The sequence below is a fragment of the Elephas maximus genome, chromosome 2 (genome assembly GCF_024166365.1).
Source record: "Elephas maximus indicus isolate mEleMax1 chromosome 2, mEleMax1 primary haplotype, whole genome shotgun sequence".
NCBI lineage: Eukaryota > Metazoa > Chordata > Mammalia > Proboscidea > Elephantidae > Elephas > Elephas maximus.
The window spans coordinates 124768245-124784680 of NC_064820.1; the positions used below are offsets into that span (position 1 = coordinate 124768245).

At 46.1% G+C, this 16436-nt stretch overlaps 2 protein-coding genes across 2 annotated transcripts in view; both read right to left on the minus strand.

Moving 5' to 3' along the window:
- Positions 1 to 1443: 1443 nt before the first annotated feature.
- On the minus strand, positions 1444 to 5614 carry IL13 (interleukin 13). The gene is made up of 5 exons (XM_049868216.1): positions 5533 to 5614; positions 3336 to 3487; positions 2231 to 2284; positions 1855 to 1962; positions 1444 to 1551 (listed from the first exon to the last, which is right to left on the minus strand). Exons 1-5 carry the CDS (start codon positions 5612 to 5614, stop codon positions 1444 to 1446), a joined length of 504 nt encoding a protein of 167 aa, XP_049724173.1.
- Positions 5615 to 11717: 6103 nt separating this feature from the next.
- RAD50 (RAD50 double strand break repair protein) overlaps positions 11718 to 16436 on the minus strand; it is a 90408-nt gene continuing 85689 nt past the window's right edge. Inside the window, exon 25 of the mRNA XM_049872603.1 lies at positions 11718 to 16035. Within this exon, the coding sequence (XP_049728560.1) occupies positions 15849 to 16035 (187 nt within the window). The 3' untranslated portion in view covers positions 11718 to 15848. The remainder of the gene's footprint in view (positions 16036 to 16436) is intronic.

Genomic DNA, 16436 nt, shown 5'->3' on the forward strand with positions numbered 1-16436 from the left:
GCGTTAATGAAGAGAGGTGTCCAGAAATTGAAAGGGGTGTCCCTAGAAAGTAGGTAGTGAGCCCCCTGCCAGAGGCTGATGGCAGTATTATAAAGGGAAATTGTGCATTCAGGCCAGATGTTATTTGGACAGAGAGGCAGGGTGGTTAAATGTGTGGGCTTTGGAGTCAGAGTGATTTGGGTTCAAATCCTGGCTTAGTTCCTTATGAGCTGTGTGACCTTGGGCAAGTCACCTGCCCTCTCTGAGCCCAGAGTCCTCATGACCCTCCTGGGTTGTGAGGGAGACACAGATGGTGTGTGGGAGGTGCCAGACACAGGCTGTCCACTCATCAAAAGATGTGATCATGAGATGACTTCTGAGGTCTCTGCCTGCTCTAGATGCCCTCGTTGAACCGCAATATTCTGGCCATGCTTCCTCCACTTCACTGGTGAGGGTGGGAGATGGGAGGCATGAAGGTTGAGGATGGGCTTCCCCCAGGCCATGTTCCCACACTCCAGGGGCTTGCTTACTGTCTTTCAGCCCAGGTCTCATCCCTCACTTCCCTTCCTCCCCACTTCTCTAGCACCTTCTTCTCCAACGGGCCTGCCTCTCACAGTCGCGAAACCCAAATAAAAGGCAAGTACAATCGGGCCTCTTTTGCCACCATCTGTAACTTTATTTCCAGTTTCCCTTTTGGCATGGTCAATGAAACAACTTAATCATTGATCCCTCCCCCAGTACACAACACCCCATCCCAGCAACCTCCTAGGCCGCTCTTCTATATATATTAACTCTTTGATAGCATATTTTAATACTTAACTTTAAATACAAGGAAAAACAATAAATTACTCCTTGGCTGGAGGCTGACTGACCACAGACAGGAGCAGCGAGGCCCAGGGCCCAGGGCCCAGTGAGGTAGCAGAATTTTGCACACAGTACTTATCAACCAGGATGCCTAACGCCAGCTGCTTAGTGCTGGGGCTGCGAGTCTCTGGCCCTCGGCTCCAAGGTCTGACAGCACCAGTCCCTCCCTATCCCAATATGGACAAACACACTGTTTAAATAACACGAAATAATAAATAAGACCAAGAGGAAACATGCCTGAGCTGCACTCTGCCTCAGTCGCCCCCATATGAAGTGGGTCTCTGTCCCACCATATGACTAGCGAGGGTGGCACCCACTATAATGCTACAGTTTGCTCTAAAGAGGGGGGGTGGGTGGAGGGCAATGTCTTCCCCCCTCCTCCACCAAGCTCCTGAATGGTGGAGGCCCTCCTGGCCGAGCTGGGGGACCAAAGAAGGGGCAGCTAAAGCTAGGCAGCACAGGCTGGAGTCTAAACTAAGGAAATCCTACCCCACCCCAACCCTTCCCCCAAAGTATTTTTGACACTTGAGAGAAAAATGAATCTGCAACTTAAACATTCAGGGTCTGTCTCTGCAGATCATGCTATGAGCTTTTCATGCTTCAGTTAACAGATCTATAGCGGTAAATTCTCCTTAAATGATCAAGCAGGTTCTTCATGAAGGTGATCAGTTCGATTTTGGTGTCTCGGACTTGCAAGCTGGAAACCTGCTGCAGGACAGAGAGGCCAGCAGGTTAGTGGGATGCCCACAGCAAGGGGGCTTTCCAGACCAGTTCATTTAGTCCTCACAAAGCCCACATTTCACAGATGTGGAAACAGGCTCAGGTGGGAGTCAGGAGCCCTTTAGCCCAGGTCCTGTAAATCCCAAAGGCCACGTCCCCACTGCCACAGTGACTCACCCCTGGTGGGCACATGCCTCGGGTTCCCCTGGAGCTGCCAGGGTGATCCCAGGGCTGGGGAGGATGTGAGACTGGGAGGAGAGGGTGCAGGGTGGGGCCTGGGGGCAGACTTACACTGGCTGGGGCCTTGTATTGTTCGCACGCACCGCTCAGATTCCTCTTGGTCTTTTCGATGGCTCTGCAGTCAGAGACGTTGCTTAGGGCTTCCATTGCTGCACAGTACTGTGAGGAAGAGACCATCAAGATGTCAGGCCCTGCCAGCCACCACAGCCCCTGGTTCAGGATGGCTGCCCGCTGTGAGCTTATAGGAGGAGGGCCTGAGAGGCCTTGCAGAGGTGACTGGGTGGTGAGAAGGCCCAGATTATGAGGACAGAGAAGGCAGCACCTGAAGCTTTCTTGGAACCCCCCCAGCAGTATGAGTGAAGCTTAGAGAAGATAAACCCAAGGCCTACAGCCTCTGCCTCCTCCCCTCAGCATCCAGGGGACTTACCACGTTGGTTGTCAAGTTGACGTTCCACACCATGCTGCCATTGCACAGGGATGCCTGAGGGAGCAAAAAGACAGTGAGCAGGGTGCTAGCAGTGGTCCTGGCTGCCAGAGCCAACCTGAAAGGATCAGACTGCACCAGCATCCTGTCGATAGCACAGGGGCAGCCTGGCAGCCCTCACCATTCCTGAGCTTTTTTCCTGCTCTGCATCATGGGGGAGACCCATCGTGCAGGGTCTTGGGGCTAAGAGAGAAAAATTAAATAGTGATACTTCTGGTAAGGGACAAGCCTTGTGCAAAGCTCTCCAGGGCTGGGGCAGGATGACAGAAGACATCAGGCCTAGCAATAGAGGCCTCAGGGGAGGACATCTTGAGGGCACCTTGTGGGAGGAGGCAGCCTGGGCTGCTGGAGGCCAGGACACATCAGATGGGAGGTGGTGGGGTCTGGGGTGTAAACACCCTGCTTTCTGGATCGAGAGACACTGAAGTTGGGGGCACAGACACTGTGGTCAGCCAGGCCTGGTTTGAACCAACCTCTGCCATTTACAGACCTTATGTCCTTAAGCAAGTGAGTTCACTTCACTGAAACCTAGTCGGTAAAACGGGGTCATTGCACCAGCCTGTGAGGCTGTTCACAGAGGTGAGATGAGATGTCAGGCCCGCAAACACCGGCCTAACACGTAATATGTTCAGAAAGTGTGAGCTGTTACTAGTGGGGAGAGGAGATGACTCTAGTAACAAATCCTTCCGTAAGAATGGACTTAACTAAGATGCTATGAATAATGACCCCATTTTTGTGTTCAAAATCCAGTTGGCAAATGCCATGTGGTCCTGGGACAGTGCTGGACCTTCTCTGCCTCTCTGTTCCAGAATGACTGAGTAGGAGCTGGAGGTGGAGGCAGGGCCAGACCAGGAAGGCAGGTGATCCCTGGGAGCTCTGCCAAACCCCTTCACAGCTCCAGCCATCTTTTTGCACCCCCAGCCCAGCTCTTCTCTCTGCCTGTGGCCAGGCCCACCCCTTGATCCACGGGGCTCCTTCCTGACCCACAGGCAGCCTAAGCTCAAGCCCGCCACCCTTGGAGCTGGGGCCCTGGCTGGTGGGCACTCACCTGGTTCTGGGTGATGTTGATCAACTCCCCAATGAGCTCCCGGAGGACCCAGATGTGACGATTATACACAGGGACTGGGGAAGCAAGACCACCAATGCAGGTGAGGGCAATGACCACAGTCAACCAGAGTGCCATGGGGCTCAGAGCTAACACTGTAGCAGTGAGGAGCAGACACGCAGGCTGGCCTAAGCTGAGTGGCTGTGGCTTTGGCCTCTGGTGGCAGCTTTTATAGGCCCAAGGGGTGACGCCTTACACCCTGGTCTCCGCTTTGTCAGGTAATATCTAGAAACCACATCTTTACTCATCTTGATTTTACTTTGTGGAAAATCCAGTGTCGCGTAAAGGAAAGAGTTTGATTTCTTGTGGACTTACTGAGGAGGGCCTGGGGCACGGCTTCCAAGATTTGGATGCGCTTACTCCAAGGGGAGGGTGAGAGGGCCCTGAGGGGGGGTCTGGTGTCAGCAGTGCCGGCTCCATTGTCAGCAGTCTTGCCTGGTGACCACCCTGAATGCCTGCCCAACAGACCCTTTGGGGTCGTCAGAAGTGCTGGGCAGTCAGTGCTGTGATCACAGTCTACCAGCAGTGGGAATTTTGGGGCTTTGTTTCTATAATTAACAATCTATGAAATTACCAAAGTAATATATACTTTGGATAAAAAATTCAAACAGGACAAAAGGGGAAGAGTAAAGTTCCCTTCTGTGACCCACCTGATTCCCCTTGATGCTACTGTGGGAAGGAGTGTAAAAGCTGATTTCCAGAAGGATTCTGGGCTCCTTCTGGACCTTTCCTGTCTGAAGTCACTTTGATGATGACTGAGCATGGGCAGCCTGGACACTGGGGGGCTGCCTGGCTTCCAGCCATGGGCTGTCCTACTTGAAACTCCTTAATGGGCCAGCTAGCAACAGGCAGCTCAGCCTTAGAGCAGGTGGGACAGTGTCACTGTTCCCAGTGCCAGTGAGACCCCGAGAGACAGCTCTGCCTACCAGTCTCTGTGGAATGAGAGCTGTGGAGGGCAGCTCCTGGGCCTGCTCTGGCTCTGGGTCCTCTGCCAGCTGCCCAGTGGTGTCGTTACAGTTGGTGTCACCCAGTGTGGTAATAACTCATGGTGTAACCCCCCCCATGGACTTCCTCCTGTACCAGACCATACAGAATCCTTAATAATGTTCTTTGTACTAACATTACTCGTAAGTCGTTAATTCCAGTATATCACTGAATGTAATGGCAATAGTAGTGACATAAACAACTAGCAAAATTAAAATTACACCTTTAAATTACAATATTGTATGCACAGCCTAAATGTATTTACATTTGCATGGTTTCATGTGGTTAAAGTGAAAATTCGGTAAGAAAACAAGGAAATTCAAAGTAAAAATATTTAAGAACTACATTGAAATTATGTTCGTTTTAACATTAAATTTTATTGTTACATGAGATACATTAATGGATTAGGTTTGCATAATTGGTAACAGCCCAAATAATGTAGAAGTTGTAGACAAATGCATATGGAAATATATTCACAAATAAAATTATACCATAAAAATAAACAGGAACAAATACACAAACATTTCAGCACTTGGTGAACATCTTGACTAAATACGTGATATAGTTGTAAATTGCTTAACTGTAATATTTCCTAGATTATATGAGTACTAACAACAAAATTATTTTGTAAAATCTTTCTACATTGAATTACAACATTATGAGTAACTGAGCAGAAGCCTTTTTGATTTTTCTCCTTTTCCTTTAATTACTACTTCACTCAAAAAAAAAAAACTGATATATGTTCACGAATACTAATTACCCTAATATTGTAGGTACACCAGAGAAGTTGAGGAAATCAGCGATTATAAAAACACTGGCAGCCAGCAAACAGCAGCCTGCTTGTAGGGGGTGCACTTGGAACCACGTGATTCAAAGTGTCATCGTAACTGAATAATGATGACAGCTCTGACCACAGCACATTAGAAGTTTCAAAAAGTAAATTAGCATAGAGTTGTTTAGCCTTATAGGTATATTGATACATGTAAGCTGGGCTTTCAAAAAATGTTTTTGTTGTCATAACTATCTACAGGGGTATTTTTATAAAAAAACGAATAGATTTCTGCTGAAATGCTGTGCAAAAATTTTAGACAGTCATTTTGGAGTCCCCCGACCCCGGACAGTGTCAACAGCTCAGTCAGTACCCCTCCGCCCTCACCCCCGCTAGTGACGCCACTGAGCGGCCCACTCCTCTGCAGGGATGCTGGCACGTATGTAGCCTTTTCCTGCCCTTCCCTCATTTTCCTAGAACCAAAAAAAAAAAAAAAAAAAAACCCAAACCCATTGCGTGGAGCCGCTTTCGACTCGTAGTGACCCTATTAGGACAGAGCAGACCTGCCTCATAGGGTTTCCAAGGAGTGGCTGGTGCAGTCGAACTGCCGACGTTACTGGTTAACAGCTGAACTCTTAACCACTGCGCCACCAGGGCTGGTTCTCCAGAAAACCCCACGATGGAGGCCGCAGCATTTGCCTACTGGGTGCTGATGTCAAGCTCTCCCTCTCACCCACTTCCTCCTCCAAACCCAACACCTCCCCCTCCAGGCGTCCTCTCCCCAGGGGGGCTCAGCCCCCTCACAAGGGTCATCCAAGGGATGAGGGGCCCTCCTGCTCTGAAGTCTCCTCGTCTTGTCTACACGTTTCCTCCCACTGGTGACATGTTCGCACCCCCTCTTTTGTCCGTGCCGTAACCTTCCCAGGCCAGCTGCAGGCCCTGACACTGAGCAGCCGGCCCCTGCCCCTCGTGGATCCCCAGTGCCTGGAGTGTCGCTGCTTGGCTAGATTATTCCTCTGAGAGTCTCAGTTTCCTCATCTGTAGAATAGGTATCTCCTGAGGGGTCTCCGTGGTGGGGAAAGCGCAGGGAACCACCGTGGGCTGCGCGAGTGCTGGAGACCCATGTAGGGATGAGTCAATACCCCTCCCCCACGACCGGCAAAGCCCGCGGGGAGCGGTGGCAGGCGGGCCCCCGCGAGTGGGAGAAGGCGCGCTGGCCGCGCGGTCAGCGATGCCCCAGGAGATAGAGGCGCGCCTTATGTAACGGGAGATGGGCCGATAAGCGGGATTGCGCGACCTGGCCTCCTCCGCATGGGGAGGTGGACTGCGCCAGAGGCGGGTGCGGGGCGCAGACCGGCCTCCCGCGGAAGCTGCTAAGTGCCCGTGCCGGTCCCTAGGCCGCTCAGGTCCCAGGCCGGCGCGGGGGCGGAGATGTGGACTTGAGCAGTGGACGCGCCAGGCAGGCTCAGGGGCCGAGCTGGACATGCGGACTCCGCGGCGCCCCAAGCGCCTGTGCTGCACCGGCGAGGGAAGGCCAGCGGGGTGCGCAAGTTCCGCTGCCGGCCACCGCCGTGTGGGAGTGGGAGAAGGCCGGGACGCGGCGTCCACAGGGCGGAGGAGCCTGCGAGAAGCCGGGCAGAGCCACCCGCCCTAAGCCCGCTCTGCCACGGAGGACTTCGGGCCACGCTGTCGGGCCTGGGGTCGCGCGGCTCCGCCAGGGAGGCGCACCCTGGCCTTCAGCTCCGGGACGCGCCACCAGCTCGCAGACTAAAAAAACAAAACAAACAAAATGAAGAAAGCTTGATTTTCAGAGGGGCTCCATTTACAACCCAGATAATTGTAATTAACCAGTACAAAAGGGCTGCTCCAGGCACTTGGCAAGCGGTGGCCTGCAATTCTCTAAACAATTGCAGCCTGGGTCGCCATTTCAGTCTTACAGGTGGGAAACCAGGCGCGCCAGGAGGTGTTTTACTGATACTGTAAATCGGAGTGATTTCAAGGGAAATTACAAAATACTTTGAGATGAGTGCATAAAAATACACAACATACTAACCCTTATGGGATGCAATGAAACCAGTGTGTGCCCGTTGTCCCTATTTATTTATATCAGTCTGGGTAACGAATGTTTTTTATTTTATTGTATGGGTTATAATCCAACGTTGTCTTTATTTAGTTGTCCAAATTGTTCCACCTTTGGTCATTTGGAGCTACTTCAAGTTACGTCCTGTGTTCTTTCCACAAACCCTATCTCTTCTTTAGTATTTCCTTAATTTCTGGCACCAAGAGATATTCCAGGCTTATTTTGTATTTTCCCTGTCTCAGCCCTGGAATCAACCCCTTCTCCAAGGAGGCTTGGTTCTTTTTATTGGAGAGAGTGTTTTGAAATCAAGATCTGGACAGTAGGTATGCTCATTTTTATTGGGGTGGCATTGCACCTAGGCCCTCTCAGCAGAGATAGAAATATATGTATGCACACTAACTCATGCATATACGTAGCTATATGGATCTATCTTATGTACACACAAATGTGTGTGTGTGTGTGTGTGTGTACACAATGTCTTTAGAATAAAGGATGGCGAAACTACACCTCACGTATTTTGGACATGTTATCAGGAGGGATCAGTCCCTAGAGAAGGATATCATGCTTGGTAAAGTAGAAAAAAAAAACCAAAAAAACCCAAACCCACTGCCGTTGAGTCAAAAAAGAGGAAGATCCTCACGAGATGGATCGACACAGTGGTTGCAGCAATGGGCTCAAACATAGCAATGATTGTGAGGATGGCACAGGACCGGGCAGTGTTTTGTTCAATTGTACATAGGGTCACTATGAGTTGGGACCGACTCGTCGGCACTTAACAATATACACACATATGTATGTATGTGTGTGTACACACAAACACACACACCATTATATATTTTAAAGAACAGTTTTATTGATATATAATTGACATACCATAAAGTTCACCCTTTAAAAGTATACAATTCAGTGATTTTTTTATATATTCACAAATTGTGCATTGACTACCACTATCTAACTCTAGAACATTTTCATCACCCACAAAAGAAATTCTATGCCAACTAGCAGTCATTCCCTATTCCTCCATCTCCCCAGCTCCTTGCAGTCAATATTCCTTTTGCCTCTAGGGATTTTTCTATTCTGGACATTTCATATAAATGGAAACATACAATATGTGGTCTTTTATATCTGCTTCTTTAGCTTAGCATAGTGTTTCCAAGGTTTATCCATGTTGTAGCATGTATCATTCCTTTTTGTTGTTGAATAATCCAGTGTTTCTCCATCAGCTGATGGACATTTGGGTTGTTTTCACTTCTTGGGTAATACGAATAATACTGCTATAAACATTCACGTATCCGTTTTTGTGTGGATGTATTTTCAGTTCCTGTTTATGGTTGTTGCTGCTGCTTGTTTAGGGACTTTTTGAATGAATTCTGTATTCTTTGTCATGTGCAGTCACCGAAATCTCTGCTTGGTTAGCTTAGTGTTAAGCTAATGACTGGACAGAGATTTTTTTAAATGCTTTGAGCCAGTAAGTCTCCCAGCCTTTGCTGAGGGGCTGTGTGTGTTGGGTAATGTCTTCAATTGTGCCTTAGTCTTCACCTCCTGCATGAGTAGATCCTCAAGATCAGCTAGAGGTGAGAGCTTAGGGCCTTCTCAGGTCTTTCCTGGCATGCATACACCCCTACACATGCACAAGGCCTTCTAGAGTCCGAGGATTTTGTCAGAGCTTTTCAGGTCCCCCTGTGGTCATCTCCTTCCCCAGTTTTTTCAAGTGTTTTGATCAGCCTCTTGTTAGCCCCAACTGGTAATGCTGTCTCAGGAGGCTGTAATACTAACCAGTTGCCACTGACTGCCATGCAGGTAGGGCTATTTGTACAGAGTGAGCGCTGAGCCTGGTTAGATAAAGACAGTTCCTGAAAATGGAGCTTTTCAGCAAGCTGCCAGACAGTGGTGATTCTCTGGGGATAGAAATTTTGGGGAGTCCCAAATCCATTCTGTCTTCTCCACCAACTACTAACTAAACTAGGCTGCTGTTTTTCACAGGTACCATAGTTATGGGGCTGTTGGTTTTCCAGGCTACCAAGGAACTGGGGAAAGGTGGGTGGGATTAGGGAAAATTAAAATGCCATGGGGCTGGCTCTTCTGCGATTCAATCTGTTTTCCTTGAATAAACACTCCTTGGATTGTTGCAAGCCCTTAGTTAATTTCCAAAGTTCTGAAAAAGTTGATTTCCACAGTTTTTGCCAGTGTTCGCATTGCTTTTATGAAGGACATTTTTGGAGAGCTTTATTCTGCTATTCTGGAAGTATAAATCCCTCACATAACATCCATTTGGTTAACTTCTAGTCAGAAGTACATTCGTGGTCCCTTAACTTCAGAAATCCCCATTGGAGAATGGGATATAGCGGACAGAACTGAATGTAATGAATGCGACAGCTTCTCGAATGCAACATGTGTACCTCATATCTCTTGTATACAAAGCGATTGTGCAGCCAGGATCCTGTTTGTTATTATGAACCATTGTATGTACCTCAAAGTTTTAATATAATACGCTTTACGGGGGTTGGTTTGTAAATATAGGTTGTATATAAGTCGGATGTTTGTAACCCAGGGGCTGCCTGTATTTAATACGGTGTTCGCACAGCTGCCAAATCACGTAATGTCCTATTTCACAGGACATATTGTGGATGTTAAGCTACGCATGACTGTGTATGAAAACCGTAAGTTTACACTGATACTTTGCATTCAGTTCAATGCCACAGAGTTTGTTTTATAACCTTTCCTAATTTGCAACTTATTTCTCCAACAGTGAGGAGCTCAGTTCTTAATTACTTACAATATGCGTATTATTTGTTCAATTCTAATAGTTTCAGAATTACTAACCCACGCCTTCGTGGGAAACAGACCAAAGCAAGGAGAGCAGTTAGGTAGTTACTCAGGTTGTTTAGGTTGCAGATGATGGTGATTTTGACTACAGCAGTGGTGGTTTAGGTGGTAAGGCATGGTCAGGTTCTGGATGTATTTTGAATGTTGAATCCACAGTATTAAACTGATGAATGTGTGGTGCGACATAAAAGAAGAGTCAAGGACGATGCCAAGATTTTTGCCCGTGCAATTGGAAGAATGGAGTTACCATTAATGGAGAGCTTATGGGAGGTGCAGGTTCTGGAGGAAAGATTGGTCATGTTAAGTTTGAGGTATCTGTAGACATTCAAGTGCAGATAGATGTCCAATAGGCAGCTGAGTATGTGAGTCAGGAATTATAGATCTGGACTGGAGTTAAACATTTCTAAGTCATCAGCATATAGACGTTTGTTACAGACTCTGTTGGTGCTCTGCCCATATCCCAGGTACTTGCAGTTTGCTTCTGCCAACTTCCAGCTGCTGTTGTTATCTGTATCCCTGCATAAAGGTTTAAAAAAAAATTTTTTTTTTTCTAACTGTATAAGGCAGCTCTGCTGGTGTACATGGCAACTCAGTGGAGTAGTCCTCAGTCAGTGACTCTTGGGAGTAGTTATATCAATACCCCAGCTCTCTTGTCCCTCAGGGGGGATAATTCCAAAGCAAATATTTTGCCAAGTTTCTCAGTCTTTCTGTGGGATTAAGCTCTAATTGCTCACAGTGACAGCTGGCTTAACAACACTCTTCATTGGTTTTCTTCCCTTCTCTATATAATTCCCCCGAACTCCTACGAGTTACTTTCACTTGAATCATTGTTCCAGGTTCTGCTTCTGGGAGAACTCAAACTAAGATAATGCTTTTAACACTATGAGACAGGATGAGATTACCAAACAAATGAGTGCGAAGGAAGAGGTGTGAGGACCGAGCCTAAGCACTAATGCACTGCAACATCAAAAGGTCAGGAGGAGAAACCGGCAAAGGAAACCACTTGTGCAGGAAGATGGCAGCGTTGGATTTAACTAACAAAAGTTGGGGGTTGCCAGGAGAGTTTAAGGACAGAAAAAGGGCAAAGCAGTTGAAGTTCTATCCAAGACAGTGATTGTAATTATGGACCACGGAATTTAAGCAGTATAAGGAGAGAAGTGAAAGCATGAGGGAGATAAGGAAATGTGAAAAAGTGGTAGGATCAATGGATTGAAATCCTGAGGCAAGGAACTGCTGGGGTTGGAAGCCCTAGGAAGGATTTGTAAAGATATCAGGGATTGATGGAGAGTGAGATGCTTAAAACTGAGATTATGGAGCACTGCAGTTGTTATTATAAGGACTGGGCTCTAGAGTAAGACTACCAGTGAGTGGCTTATCACTGGAGGAAAGGAGAACAAGGAGCTGAGGAGCCAGGGGGCTGAATTAGATCGTCATTTGCATATTGAAATCCAATGATTATGAAATTATAGTATTGGAGAGAGTGACAGTGAATGGAGCTGAAATCTTCAATGAATAAGGGGGACTGACCAGGCTGGAGGCTGTCTAAATATAACTGCTACAAGAAGAGCAGACTGAAGATACGAGATTTTTCTTGAACAAACACAAAGTACTTATTTGTCAGGCAGTTCTAAAGCAGTTTATAAATAGTAAGTCATTTAATCCTCTGAACAGACCTACAGGATAACAAGATAGGTACCATTTATTTTAATTTTATTGTGCTTTTGGTGAAAGTTTACAGCTCAATTTCTCATTCAAAAATTTATAGACATATTGTTTTGTGACACTGGTTGCAATCCCCACAATGTGACAGCACACTTCCCCTTTCCATTCCAGGTTCCCTGTATCCATTAACCAGTTCGTGTCCCTTCCTGCTTTCTCACCTTGCGTTTAGGCAGGAGTTGCCCATTTGGTCTCGTATATTTGATTGAACTAAGAAGCACGTTCCTCACATGTGTTATTGTTTTATAGGCATGTCTAATCTTTTTCTGAAAAGTGGGCTACAGGAGTAGTTTCGGTTCTGAGTAGCAGAGTGTCCGGGGGCCACAGTCTCAGGGGTTTCTCCAGTTTCTGTCAGACCAGTAAGTCTGGTCTTTTTTTGTGAATTTGAATTCTGTTCTACATTTAGGTCTCATTCTGTCCAGGACTCTGTTGTGATCTCTATCAAAACAATCACTGGTGGTAGCTGGGCACCATCTAGTTCTTCTGGGTGCCGTCTGATGGAGGCTGTGGTTCATATGGTCCTTTAGTCCTCAAGGCTAGTATTTTACTTGTGTCTTTGGTTTTCTTCATTCTCCTTTGCTTTAACCCCCCTTCACAGAAGGAAAAGAGGATAAATAACTTGCACAAGGTCCCATGGCTAGTGAGTGGTAATGCTAGGATTTGAACTCAAGTAGCCTAGCCATATTCTTAACCTCCATTCTGTGATGTCTATTCATTCCAAATACGAGGGGCTGGGGAGGAGTTTAATGGAGAATGATCTAGAAGCAGCAGTTTGAGAAGCAAGAAGGGCACTTACCCTACCTCCAAGCCCAGCAATACAGGAGCTGCAGAACAGAAAGACACCCTTAAAAGGATTGCAGAGGAAGCCATGTGCTTAGGGGAGAAACAAGAGTTGAAACTGGGAAGTCTGTTTTAATTTGCAAATGATAATTTTGTTTCATTGCCTATATTTATCTCGTATTGCCTTTTTTTAAAAAAAAAATCATTCCTTGTTGCAAAGGCTACAACTTTCAGAAACATGTTGAAAGTAGGTATCTTGGTTTTAATAGTTTATTGCTATTAAGACAACTGTTGGTTTTCTTTTGACATGATGGTAAATAACATTAAGAAAATATTTTATTCTTTGCAAAATTACCAACTTTCTAAAGCTAGGAGATGTTGGATTTTATCAGATGTCTTTGTTGTCTATCAGAATTTTTTCCTTTTTGGCTTTATTGTGATTTATGAACATATTTATCATACTTTGAAATATTCTTACATTCTTGGGATAAAAACACCATGGTTATTGCATACTCTTATGACTAGAATTGATTTGCTCTTACTTCATTTAGGAATCCCTGGATCTGTACTCCCAGTGAGATTGGCCCATTTTTCCTTATGGTACCTTTGTCAGAAATATGCTAGTTTGGTAAATGTGGGTAATTTTCATTTTTCAAAGCTAATTTAGATGACTGAATACTGTCATGAGGAGCCTAGGAGTGGAGAGGAACCAGGGTGGCTGTGGCTGGGTGGTGGCCATGCTGCTTGACCCTTTCATTCAGGGCTTGAGTGAGGGTCTAGACCAGCCTTCCTCAACTGGGGTTCTTCATCTGAGCAATAGAACATACCAAATGATTTGAATAACTCTTTTCTTGATTCTTCGAAGGACAGTACAGAACTAGTATCATTTATATGCATAAAAATTGATAACATGCAAACGATACTGTATTAGTTTCCTACTGGTGCTGTAACATATTACCACAAATTTAGTGGTTTAAAACACAAATTTATATTCTTGTATTTCTGGAGGTCAGAAGTCTGAAATCATTCTTATTGGACTAAGTTGAGGTGTCAGTAGGGTTGGTTCCTTCTGGAAGCTGGGAAGGAGGAATCCATTTCCTTGCTTTGTGGTCCCCTGTATTCCTTGGCTTATGGGCCCTTCTTCCTTCAAAGCCATCACCTTCTTTTCTCTCTTCTAAGAATACTCTTGATTACATTTAGGGCCCACCAGGATAACCCAGTTTAAGCTTCCCATCTTAAAAACTGAATCACATCTGCAAATTCTTTTTGCAGTATAAGCTGACATTCACAGATTCCAGTGACTAGGCCCTGTATTTCTTTGGAGGCCAGTATTCTGCCTACCAGAGAAAACTCAGGACCTCAGTGCTTAATTCTTTTCTAGACCCCGGTTGAGAAATGCTGTCTGGATGATATGCTCATCAGATACATAGTTGACACAAAACTGATTGTGCCAGTTGGCTAAATTAAGACCCAATATGGTTCTGACAGAACGACAAAACCCCGAAAAGTGTAGTTCAAAAGTGCATGACTTGGTAGCATCCAGTGTGGAATGCTTGTGAAAGGCTTCAAGATGTTAGCTGACAATTTTAAGAAAATATGTGGTTGGGCTTTTATTAGAAATGGCATCTGGAGTGAAAACGAGAGACCTGCTCTTCCAGGTTGTGACTTTGTGAGTGAGCCTTGCTTGCGTTCCACGCTGGAATGCACATTTTGAGAGCGATCAGGATTGATGGTGATGCCAAGATGATCCATGGGACGGACAGACAGGAAGTTAGACTTCTGCATATTGGCAAGTCAGGCCTCAAGTCAAGGAAGACATTGCTCTTGGTCAGAGCTTTCCAAAGGTGGATGTGCACATTTGGGCAATTTCCTCCTTCTAGAGATAGCCCCAAGTCTGGATGACTATCCAGGGATCCTGTGTGGAGAGAGGAGGTGGTAGGTAGTCAATCAGATGATTTAAGGTTCCTGTCGAACCTTGAGATCTTCTTCAACTACTTCAAATTTTAGATGGGGAAACCAAGTTTGGTGTGATGGATCACTTTTGTGTGGCCTTTCTAGCCATGTCTTGTAATTCCCCCCCAAGTGATTCGGTTGGACTGTCCAAACAGGAGAATTGTGGCCCACCAAGGGGATCAGTCAGTTTTGCCTTAAAAGAGAGCCAATTCCAGAGCAGAGAGAGAATCCTACCACCACTAAGGAAGAACACCCAGGAGCAGAAAGCACATCTTTTGGACCTGGGATCCCTGCACTGAGAAGCTCCTGGAACCAGGAGGCAGAGAAATAAAGAGAGGGAGCTCAAGAAGCAGTAGCAGAGTGCCTCTGGGCACTTATTGGCAGAGCTAAAAGAGCTTTGTAACACTTGCCCAAGTAGGGTAGAGGCTGAGGGCCACAGAGGCACGCCTGCAAGCATGGCTGGGAAGAGACTGTCCTGATGGAAGAACTGTATCCTGAGTGTTCTTGGACTTGAACTTTAACCTGTTACTTCCCTAATAAACCCCGTAAGATTGAGTATTGTGAGTTCTGTGTGGCCACTGCAATGAATTATCGAACCTAGGAGGACAGTACAGAGTACTGTGGGAGGGACGGTTGGTGTGAGAACTGGTAAAGATGGCAGAGAAAGGAGGAATGGCTGACCTCAGCCTCATAGGAATCAGTCTTGGACTGCTGATCCTGCTTCTCCTTCCCTCCGGTGAAGTTAAGAGGTCAGATGTTGCCCTCATGCTGTTTTTACACCAAGGTACAGAGAGGGAGGTCACTCATTCAGATTTACAAAGTTAAAAGCACAGCCAAATATTAATAAATATCTCATCATTTCTGATCATCTTCAGGAGTACTCACTGATAACTCAAGTTTTTTGAAACATACCCAAGGAAATAAATTCAGAGGTAACATTCAACACTGATTTTTATACCAAAACCATAACTGTCAAGGCAGAGAGAATCTCCTCTTCAACAGTGCTTTGAGAAGTGAAAGGTGAGTAATGTAGCCATGGCTTCCAGGTATTATTCATTTGTGTTGGGGAGGGAAGCAGAGAAGCTGGGTTTAGTTGTGCTGATGTTGAAGCCTGCAGGCCTTCCAGAGGCTGCCAGGAGGGGAGTGAAGCTCAGACAGTCAGAAACGGAATCAGTCCAAATTTCACGTGAAGCAACTTCCATGAGTTTAGAACCTCTCAAAAACTCAAAATCTTAGATACAAAGCTCCCTTTTAAGAATATATTTTATTTCTGACTCAGCTGATACCAGAAATAAGCAGTTGCCTAAGAATCTGTGTTTCTATGGCATTTAAATTTTGAGCGTTTTTAATGAACATAAGATCCTAAGGAGCTAACACTGCATTTCACAATCTCTGAGCACTGATCCATGTTCTTCTTAATCCTGTAGAATTTCTCCATATATTCAGAACGTCCTAAAAGCTCCACAAAATCTTCATCATGGGTGATTACGAGAAGCTGAAAATTACGCTGCTGTGAGCGGCTTTTTATTATCCTGAAACAATATATTTAGAACATATTATTACTAAAGAGCATAGCCCTTTCTTTTATTTCAAAAAGCCCCCCACCCTTTCTTTTATTTGAAAAAGCCCCTGAGAACTCTGTCAGACCTATGAGCGCATGCTGTGTGTGACAACCAAGCTTTTCCTGTGCTGTGTGAGTGTCAGGGCCTCTGGCTGCCTTGCAGGAAGTGGGAGGAGGGGGTGGGACCAGGTCTTCAGCCCAGCCAGGCAGGAGTCCCATCTTCTCTCCAGACATTGGGGGTGCATGGCCTGGCTCCTCACCTCGGTCTAGCTTAGGGACTGGTAAGAATATCTGATCTAGTCTCTTCCAGACACAAGGTCTTCTTACTAAAGCAGGTGGAAATGTTTTACTGAGCTTTCCTTAATACCTAAC

Coding starts and splice junctions, on each gene's coding strand:
- IL13 (XM_049868216.1), bottom strand. CDS start 5,614: ATGAGGGAAGGGCAGGAAAAGGCTACATACGTGCCAGCATCCCTGCAG. Junction 2,285..3,335: donor TCAACATCACCCAGAACCAG/GTGAGTGCCCAC, acceptor TTGCTCCCTCAG/GCATCCCTGTGCAATGGCAG. Junction 1,963..2,230: donor TCAACTTGACAACCAACGTG/GTAAGTCCCCTG, acceptor TCTTCCTCACAG/TACTGTGCAGCAATGGAAGC.